This window comes from Sylvia atricapilla, chromosome 17, assembly GCF_009819655.1.
Source record: "Sylvia atricapilla isolate bSylAtr1 chromosome 17, bSylAtr1.pri, whole genome shotgun sequence".
In the NCBI taxonomy this organism is placed as follows: Eukaryota; Metazoa; Chordata; class Aves; order Passeriformes; family Sylviidae; genus Sylvia; species Sylvia atricapilla.
In genome coordinates, this window is record NC_089156.1 from 1,616,473 (window position 1) to 1,626,107 (window position 9,635).

At 67.7% G+C, this 9,635-nt stretch overlaps 1 protein-coding gene across 1 annotated transcript; it reads right to left on the reverse strand.

The window, feature by feature from the left end:
• Positions 1–240: 240 nt before the first annotated feature.
• GAS2L1 (growth arrest specific 2 like 1) lies at positions 241–9,342 on the reverse strand. Its single transcript, XM_066331169.1, has 6 exons — positions 9,243–9,342; positions 7,346–8,000; positions 4,819–4,926; positions 4,485–4,581; positions 3,497–3,761; positions 241–2,030 (listed from the first exon to the last, which is right to left on the reverse strand). The coding sequence occupies exons 2-6, from the start codon at positions 7,988–7,990 to the stop codon at positions 1,025–1,027; spliced, it is 2,121 nt and encodes a 706-aa protein (XP_066187266.1). The 5' UTR covers positions 7,991–8,000; positions 9,243–9,342; the 3' UTR covers positions 241–1,024.
• Positions 9,343–9,635: the final 293 nt, after the last annotated feature.

Here is a 9,635-nt window from a genome sequence, read left to right on the forward strand (position 1 = left end):
ACCCACAACCTGCCCAGCCCCAGGCCAGCAGCCCTGAGGTGAAGGTCCCTGGCCATGGGGCACTTTGGGCTCCAGGGACACCTCTGAGGGGTTCCTGGTGGCTGTAATGGGGTACAGGACATTGGGACTCAGCCTCATCCCAGCTCTTTGCTGCCCCCACCCCTCCTGGGACCCCCAGAGCCTTCCTCCCTTGGGCCGGGGGGTCTGGAGCCCCTGGACAGATGAGCAGACATGGTGGGCTCAGCTCCGTTGGTATTTACTGGCTGGACAGGACATGCAGGGCTGCAGGGGTGGGGCCACGGGGGCCTGGGCTGGGGGCACAGCCCTGTCCCACCCTGGGGACATCAGTACGAGCTCTGGGCAGCGCTGTGGCCGGCTGGGGGCTGGAGAGGGAAGAGTGACCCTCTCCTGCCCTGAAACGGGCTGTGGTGACCTACTGCATGTCCCCAAGTCATCTCCGGGGTGCAGAGCAGATAGACTGGAGAGGAGAGGAGAGAGGGGCCACGGAGGTGATGATGAGGCCAAAAAGAGAAGAGGGGAAGGTCGAGAGAAGAATGTGAAGACCAAGAGGAGAGAAGACAAGAGGAGGAGGAGGCAGCCAAAAGAAGAGAGAGAAAATGAGAATGATGACAAGAATAGCAGGAAGAGAAGGAGAAGACACAAAGAGAAGATGAAGAAAATAAGTGGAGAAGAATGAGGAGAGATGAAGAGAGCAGGAAGAGAAGACCTGGGTGCTCTCCAGCCCCATTCCCAGGGGCCAGCTCTGCTCTGGCCACCACCGCCCTACCCACAGGATGGCCCCGCTGTGGAGCTGCTCCCCTTGGGATGGGGACATCCCTGGCACCCTCTGGGCCTTGCAGGGCCCACCCAATGCCCACAGTCACCGAGTGAAGGGGTCCTGGCCACCCCAGCTCTGTGGCCATCGCCTGGCCGGGCGTCTCCACTCAGGTGCCACCTCCACCCTCCCGCAGCAGCTCGGGGATGTCCCCAAGGGCTGCCAGGAGCTGCCACGGCCACCGACCCCTCAGGGCCACGCGTTCTCCTCCAGCCCCTGGCGCTCCTGCGGCGCCCAGGGCTGCTCCAGCAGGGAGGAGGGGATGCTCTGCAGAGCCCCCCAGGCCTTGGGGCTGCCGTTCGCGGCCCGGTGGGCGCCTGCCCCGTACCCCCGGGGCGTGGGGATGCGGGACGGCGTCTTGTGGGGCTGCGTGTCCAGCCGGGGCTTGGCCCAGGGCCGCGGCGGGGGGCCGGGGTTCTCCTCCAGCTCCATCAGCTCGTCCTCCCCGGTGGCCCAATCGGTGTCGGAGCCGGCGTTCCCCGGTGTCTCCCGGTTGTCCCAGGAGGCCGGGAAGCAGCAGCTCTCGTCGGAGGAGCTGGAGAAGGTGGAGCGGCGCCTCGCATCTGCCAGGGTGCGGTTGGACGGCAGCGGGGGGCAGCCGCCGCCGTTCCCGTTATTGTTCCCGTCGTTGTTCCCGTCGTTGTTCCCGTCGCTGTTGCCGGCGGGCAGCCCGTGCTTGGCGAAGACGTTCAGCGAGGAAGACGAGGAGGACGAGGAGCAATAGGCCGAGTCAGCGGCGGCGGGGGGCGCGGAGGGAGCGCTCTCCGCGTCTCCCAGCTGCTCCAGCAGCCGCGTGTTGGCCAGGAACTCCTCCTCCAGCCGCTGGAACAGCCGCTGCTCCTGCCCGGGCTCCAGCCAGCGCGGGGCCCGCAGCCTCCTCGCCAGCTCCTCGGGGTCCCCGGGGCCGGGCCGGGGGTCGCGCCGCCCCCCGGGGCTGCCCGCGGGGGGCTCCGGCCGTGCCCACGAGTGCTGGCCGTCGGGCCGGCGGCGGATGAGCAGCAGCGGCGCGGGGCCGCGGGGGGCGCGGGGGGAGCCGCGGGGGGACGCGGAGGCTCGGGGGGCGCGGGGGGAGCCCGGCGCGGGGGGCTCCGAGGGCTCCCGGCGGCCCGGGGGGCGGCGGGGGCCGCTCTGCGCCGAGGCGCCCGAGGAGTCGCTGTCGCCCGAGCAGCGCCGGGAGCGCGCCGGGGCGCGCGGCCTGGGGGCGGCGGGGGGGAGAGGGGGGCGATGAGCACCCTGCTGCGCCCCCCGAGGCACCCCCCCATTGCACCGCCTCCGTGAACCCCGCCACTGAGACCCCTCCGCGTGGAACCCCCCCACCCACTGCACCCCTCCCCATTCTCCCCCAGGGCACCCACGTTCCCTCCACTGCACCCTGTTCCCCTCCCCATTGCACCCGCTCATTCTCTCTCCTTTACCCACTGTTCCTCCTCGCTGCTCCCCCATTGCACCCCGCATTCCCCCATCTTAAGCCTCGTTTCCATCCTCATTGCACCCCCACCGAACCCCACATTCCCACTATTGAACTCCTTTTCCCTTCCCCATACCCACCATAAACCCTCTCTCATTAAGGCCCCATTCTCCCCCTTCCCTGCCCATTCCTCTTCACTGCACCCCCCAGAACCCCACTTCCCTCCCTACTGTCCCCATTTCCCCCTCCATTAAATCCAATTGATTCCTCCCATTCCACCCTCATTCTCCCCCCTCAACCCCCACCCACTGCATGCCATATTCTCCCCTTAGCACCCCATTTCCCCCCATTGCACACCCACTGTCTCTCTCCTCTGAACTCCCCCATAGCTGCCCCACATTCCTTCCACTGCCAATCCCATCCCCCTCCATTTCACACCCCACTGTACCCCCATTTCCCCTACTGCCCCTCATTCCACCCCCATCCCCCCTTGTCCCCCACTGCACCCCAGTGAACCCCTATTGCCCCCGCCCCCTCCACTGAGCTCCCCCACGAAATCCCACATCCCCCACTGCACACCCCATTTCTCCCCTTCCCTCCCCTTGCTGCCCCCCACTATTCCCCTCCATTGACCCCAAAGCTTTAACCTTCACAGACCCCCACTGTCTCCCATTCCACCACCCATCCCCTCCCAGTGCCCCACTACCTGTCCCCATGGCCCCACACCGAACCCCCATCATCATCCCCCATTTCCCCTCCCAACTGCACCCCCGTTCCTCCACCGCCCCCCTATTCCTCTCCCACCACCCCCCACTGTGCTCCCCACTGTCCTTCTCTACTGTCCCCACTGCCCTACCAAAGTGCACCCCCATTCCCCCACTCTTTCCTATTGCACCCCAAATTCACCCCCGCTGCCCCCCTCACTGCATCCCTCCACTGTCCCCCCCAAAGATTTCCCCATTGCACCCCCCACTGATCCCCAGTACCTGCACTGCACCCCCGGCGCACCCCTATTTCACCTCCTACTGCCCCCCAGTGTCTCCATTTCCACTTCCCTGCCCCCCAAGATTTCCCCAGTGTTCCCCACTGCATCCCCCAGTCCAGCCCAGTCCCCCCACTGTCCCCCTGCTGCCCCGTGTTCCCTTCACTGCCCGCCCATTCCCGGCTCCCTGCCCGTCCCCTCGGTGGGGCTGAGCCTTCCCCCTGGGCTCCGGGCGCAGTTTTGGGGTCCCCCCGCCCCGGGGGGGCCGTACCTGAGCGCTCCCCGCGGCTCCGCGGGGCTCCTGGAGGGGCTGCCGGAGCCGGAGCGGGGGGCTGCAGCGCCGCGGGGGGGCAAACCCTCCTGCTTGAGGGGCTTCGGGGGGTCCCCCCGGGGCTGGGGACCCCGCTCCCGCTCCGCGCCGCCCGGGGGGGGCCGGGGGCGCCGCGGGGTGCTGGGGCTGGAGGCGCGGGACGACGAGCCGGGAGCTGCTTTTTGGGGGGACACGCCGGGGGTGCGGGGCTGGGGCAGGCGGTGAGCTGGAACGGAGACGGGAGAGGTCAGAGGGGGCAGCGCCCATCAGCCGCCGCCCCTCACAGCATCCCGGTTTTCCAGCTGCGCCGTTCCCGGAGGTGGGGAACACCTCGGGAATTTGGGAAACCCCCCCTTCCGCCTCACTCTTCTCATTCCCCTTTTTCTCCTTCCAGCCGGATCGGTGCTCTGAGGAGCCCAGGCACAGGAAAATCAGGGCATGGAACCCACGGAGAACCAAGGAATGGAACCCATGGAAAATCAGGGAATGGAACCCACGGAGAACCAAGGAATGGAACCCATGGAAAATCAGGGAATGGAACCCCATGGGGAACCAGGGAACAGGACCCCACAGAAAATGAGGGAATGGAACCCACAGAGAACCAAGGAATGAAACCCTATAGAGAGGCAGGGAATGGAGGCCCATGGAGAACCAGGGAATGAGGCCCCATGGAGAATCAGCGAATGGAACCCACGGGAAAACGGGGAACAGAACCCTACAGAAAATCAGGGAACAGAGCCCCACCGAACAGAGCCCCGTGGGGAACCAGGGAATGGAACTTCACATAAGACCAGGGAACAAACCCCCACAGAGAAGCAGGGAAAGGGGCCCCGCAGAGAGAGTGGAGCCCCAGGGAGAATCCGGGAACGGAACCCGTGGAGGACCCACAGAATGGATCCCCACGGGGAGCCGGGGGGCGCTGGGTGCGGGCCACCCCGGGGACACTCACAGAGGGCAGCACAGCGACACGGGTCGTGCTTGTCCAGGTAATGTTCCAGTGTGTCCCAGCCGCCGCCCACGCGCACCATGACGTGGCTCCTCAGCACCTGCGGGCACCGCTGTCACCCTGCCCGCCCCCAAAGCCACCCAGAGCCCCCCAGGACCCCCGCGTGGGTCTGCACCCATCCACCTGCTCCGGGAGCGGGGGAAGGAGGAGGGTCCCGGTGTAATGGGGGGACAGTGGGGTGAGGAGGGGACAGTGGGGTGAGGAGGGGACAATGGGGTGAGGAGGGGACAATGGGGTGAGGAGGGGACAATGGGGTGAGGGAGGCGGCGGCTCTTACTCGGACGAAGATGAGCGTGTTGGAGTCGCCCACTTTGTACTTCCCCTCCGAGACCTTGACCATGGGGAATTGCGAGGGGCAGGAGCAGCAGCCCAGGATCTCCCGCACCTGCCGGCACAGAGGAGAGGGGTCAGTGGGGCGTGGACGTCCTGCTATAGGGTCCGTGGGGTCCAGAACCCCCCTATAGGGCCAGTGGGGCACAGACCCCCCATTATGGGGTCAGCGGGGCACAGACCCCACACCATAGGGCTGGTGTGCATAGAACCCCCCTACAGGCTGGGTGGGGGACAGACCCCCTGTTACAGGATCGGTAGGTACAGACCTAGGGCTGGTGGGATGCAGATCCCCCAGTTATAGGGCTGGTGGGCACAGAACCCCTATTACAGGGTCAGTGGGGCACAGATCCCTCAGTTATAGGGCAGGTGGGCACAGAACCCCCAGTATAGGGTGGGTGGGGCACAGATCCCCCAGTTATAGGGCAGGTGGGCACAGAACCCCCACTATAGGGCTGGTGGGCATAGAAACCCTGCTGTAGGGTCGGTGGGGCACAAACCCCTTTACAGGGGTCAGTGTGGATCCCCGTTATATAGGGACAACCCCTCAGCTGCTGAATGAAATGACATTTCATAAAAATAATGAAAGTCTCTTCATTTGGGCTCCACCTGCTCCGGGACCCCCGGATGTGGGCACAAAACAGCCCCCACCCCACTAATCCTGAACCACGGGGGATCTGCCCCCAAATCCCCTCCATGGGGCAGGACCCACATCCATCAACAGAAATGGGGTAAATCCCTCTGGGGTTTTTGCGTCCCTCTGAATTTGAAGGTCAGACACAGGGAAGAAGAGAGCGGGAGGATTTGGGGGTCGGGAGGGGACCCCCAGGGCTGTGGGGTGGCCGTGGTCCCACCGGCTGCCAGCTGCCGGCTCGATCTCCCGGGCTGACGTCAGGGATTAAACCGGGAGCCGCGGGGGGACGCGGGGACGCGGCCGCATCCTGCCCCGGCCCGGGGCTGGGGGGGACACAGCGCCGCCTCACCCCGAAATCTGGGGGTTCTTTAATAATCCCGACGTTTTTGGGGGGGGGTCTTCCTGCAGCCGTGCCCATCGCAGCGGTGAGAGGAAGGAAGGATGTGGCCGCTCCGGTTCCCATCCGGGTGACACGGAAAGCCCCAGGCCGGGGAAACTGAGTCACGGAGGGATGGGGGGGGGAGGGGGGCTGCAGTGAGGAGGGGTCGTGACCCCGCTGTCACACCGGGGGGCACCTGGGGACGAGGCGGGCCCCTCTCCGCCAGGCTCCTCCCCGGCTCTGGCGCTGCCCATAAAAGCCGATGGCGAGGAATTACGCAGCCCGGAAAAATGCAGCCGGGGCTGGCAGCGCCCGGCCAGGGGGGCTTGGGGGGGCAAGGGCGGCGGGGGGGCCCCGAAGCGGCACTGGGCGGAGGAGGAGGGTCAGGATGCTCTTTGATGAAGGACTTAATGAGGAATTGGGGTTTCAATTAAAAAAAAGGCTTAGGGAGTCAGGAGAGGGCAGAGCCCCTCTGTCCCCCCCCGTGTCCCCCCCGGCCCAGATTAATCCGCTGCCTCGCCCGCGGGACGGAGCCCGCACCCGGCTTTAATCCGTCCTGAGCCCCCGGCCCGGGGGGGCCCTGCACCCCCCTTCTGACACCCCAAATTGGGACTGGCAGCAGCCGGGATGTCCCCACGCCCGGCCCTGGGGACAGCAGCCCCGAGGCGGTGGGATGAGGAGGAGAAGTCCGGGGGGCGACCACTGTGAGTCACCCCCTGACGGGGAGGAGGTGGCAGGGCACGGGTGACACCTGTGTCCCCACTGTGATTCTGCTCACAGCCACAAAAATACCGCGGAGTCAGGAGGCTGCACGGGAGCCGGGGTGGGCGCGGGTGGGCGGAGAGGAGCTCCCGTAGCCATGGAGAGCTGGGATGGGTGGGTGGAGCACATCCTGTGACCATAGGGGTGGGCTGAAAGACCTCCCGAGGGTCAGAGACGCGTGGGACCTCCCCTGGGCCCTGTTGGATGGGCAGAAAGGACCTCCTGGGGGTCTCAGGGACAGGTGGGACCTGCCAGGGACCACGGAATGCCCCGCTGGGTGGACAGAGAGGTTCTCCCACAGGCCTTAGACAGGTGGGACCTCCGGAGTGACCATTGGGGGGACAGAGAGGTTCTCCCACAGCCACAGATAGGTGGGACCTCCTAGTGATCAGAGTGACCACTGGGTGGACAGAGAGGTTCTCCCATAGGACATAGACAGGTGAGACCTCCAGAGTGACCACTGGGGGGACAGAAGGGACCTCCCAGTGGCCACAGAGGGTGGACAGACAGGAGCTCCCAGGAGACAGTGAGCACCCCGTTGGGCGCACAGAGAGGACCTCCCATGGACCAGAGCTGCCCGTGGGGTGGATGGACAGGACCTCCCACAGCCCACTGAGGCCCAGGCGGTGGCCCAGGGCGCTGGGTGGGCGGCCAGGCCCTCACCCAGGCACAGGGCTCCCAGGGGAGCGCGTGTCTCACCAGCTCGTCCAGGTTCTTGAGGTCGCACAGGGCGATGGGCCGGGCGCGGCCGGGGAAGGCGCCCGCCGCGGGGTCCCGGCTCTCCCGGCGCGTGCCCAGCGCGCCGTCGGCCATTTGGTCCCTCATCTCCTCCTCGATCTCCTCCTCCATTTGGATCAGCATGGGGGCCAGCATGCCGAACTTGGAGCCCCTCCTGGCCACCTCCAGCAGGCAGAGCACAAAGTTCTTCTCGTTCTTCTTCAGCACCAAGTCGTTGGTCTCGAACATGAGCACGTCCTGGATGCCCAGGTCCTGCCGGCACCACTGGATGAAGTTGGAGACGTTATCCCGGGCGATGAAGGAGCCGGGCACCACGTTCTTGGCCTGGAAGACCACCTCGTTCTGGGGCACCCGCATGCGGGCGGCCGCCTCGGGGTGCCGCTCCTGGAAGTCCAGGGCGGTGCGGTTGACGTTGTTGGCGTGGCGGCAGAGGTGACATCCCGTCTCCAGGCTCTCCAGGAAGGTGTCCACCTGGATGTCCAGGTCGTAGAGGGTGTTGAACCACTCGGCCAGGTCCTCCTTCATGGCCTCCAGGTACTCCTCGCTGGAGCGGAAGGGGCGGATGCTCTTGGAGGCGGCCGACTGGATGTGGCTGGGGTCGGCCATGGCCAGCTTCCTGCAGGGAACAATGGGGGCTGTTATGGGCAGGAACCCCCCAAAGACCCCCCCAAACTACCCACCGACCTCAGTGACCCCTCTGTGCCTCAGTTTCCCCAGCACGTTACCCATGGGCAGGAGCGTCACCGCTGCCACCACCGCCACCACTGCCACCCCTCCAGAACCTGCCTGACCCCTGCCAGGACCTGCAGCAGCCCCCCTCCACCCCGTGTGTCCCCCCCCAAACCCATGTCCCCTCACCTCATGTCCCTCCACCATGTGTGTCCCCATTCTCCACGTCCCCCACTGTGTCCCCTCATCCTGTGTCCCCTCCGGCCCCCCCAGGTTAACGAGACCCCTGTCACCCATGCCCACCCACGGTGGGGCTGTGGCAGAGAGGGGACATCCCTCCCCAACCCCGCCCTAAACGCTGCCCAGTCATGGTGCGTGTCCTCCCCCCGGTGTCCCCACCCTGGGAGCAGGTGACATCCCGAGGGATGGCAGTGCCAGGGGCAGGGAGCCCCCCTTACCCCAGGGCAGGGTTTAACCCCGAGGGGCTGCACCGGGGGGGGACTGGTCCCCAACACTGAGCCGTGGGGTGGGGGCTGCACCTGGGGGAGCCCCCGGCCGTCCCTGAGCTGGGGTGGGGGTGCCAGAGCCAGGGATGTCTCAGCAGAGGGGTCACCCCTCCCGGGGGCCCAGGGACCTCCACTGCCACCCCCCAGCCCAGCCCCATACCCGGGGAGGGGGGTCCTTCCCCTTGGGGTGTCCCCTGCCCTCCGCGGGGTGTCCCTGCTGGGGAGGGTGCCCTCACCTCGGGGGGTGGGATTACTACCCTCGGGCAGGGGGGGCTCTGCTGGGGGGTGGGCCCCATCCCTCGAGCGTGGGGGATCCTGTCGGGGGTCCCCGTTTCCCTCGGGGAGGGGGTGTCCCTGCCGGGGGCTGTGCTTCCATAGGGGATGGGGGGGGTCCCTGTTCGGAGGGTCCCTTTCCCTCGCGGGGGGTGTCTCTGCTGCTGGGGGGGTCCCTACCCTCGGAGGGGGGTGTCCGTATCGGGGGCGCCCCTTTCCCGTGGGGGTGGGTGTCCATCTCTGGGGCTGTCCCTTTCCCGGGGTGGGGTGGGGGGGGTCCCTTTCGGCGCTGGGGTCCCTATTCCGGGGGCGACGCAGCGGGGGCGGCGGGAGGGGCTCCGCACCTGCGGGGACGCGGGGTGGGGACACAGGGCCCAGGGCCACCCGCCGACCCCCCCGGCCGCACTCACCGCCGCCGCTCGGCGCTGCGCTCCGGCCGGGCCGGGCCCGCTCCCCGCTCCGGGCCGGGCCGCGGCTCCCAGCGCCGGGGGCACCCGCCGCGGCCCCCGCCGCCATCGGCCGCCGGCAGCGGCCCGGGGGGCGGCCGGGGGCACCCGGGGAGCGCCCAGCGAGCCTCGGCCGCCGCAGCCCCGCCGAGCCGCCGCCGCCGCCGCGCCCCGGCCGGGAAGTTGGAGGCGGCCCAGAAAGGGCCGGGACGGGGGCGGCGGCGGCGGGCGGGGACACGGGGGGGACACGGACACGGCGGGGGGACGGGGACATGGCCCGGCCGGCGGGGGGGACACAGACACGGGCCGGGCGTGGACAGGGGGAGGAGCGCACACGCGGCAGCGGGGCACGGCCAC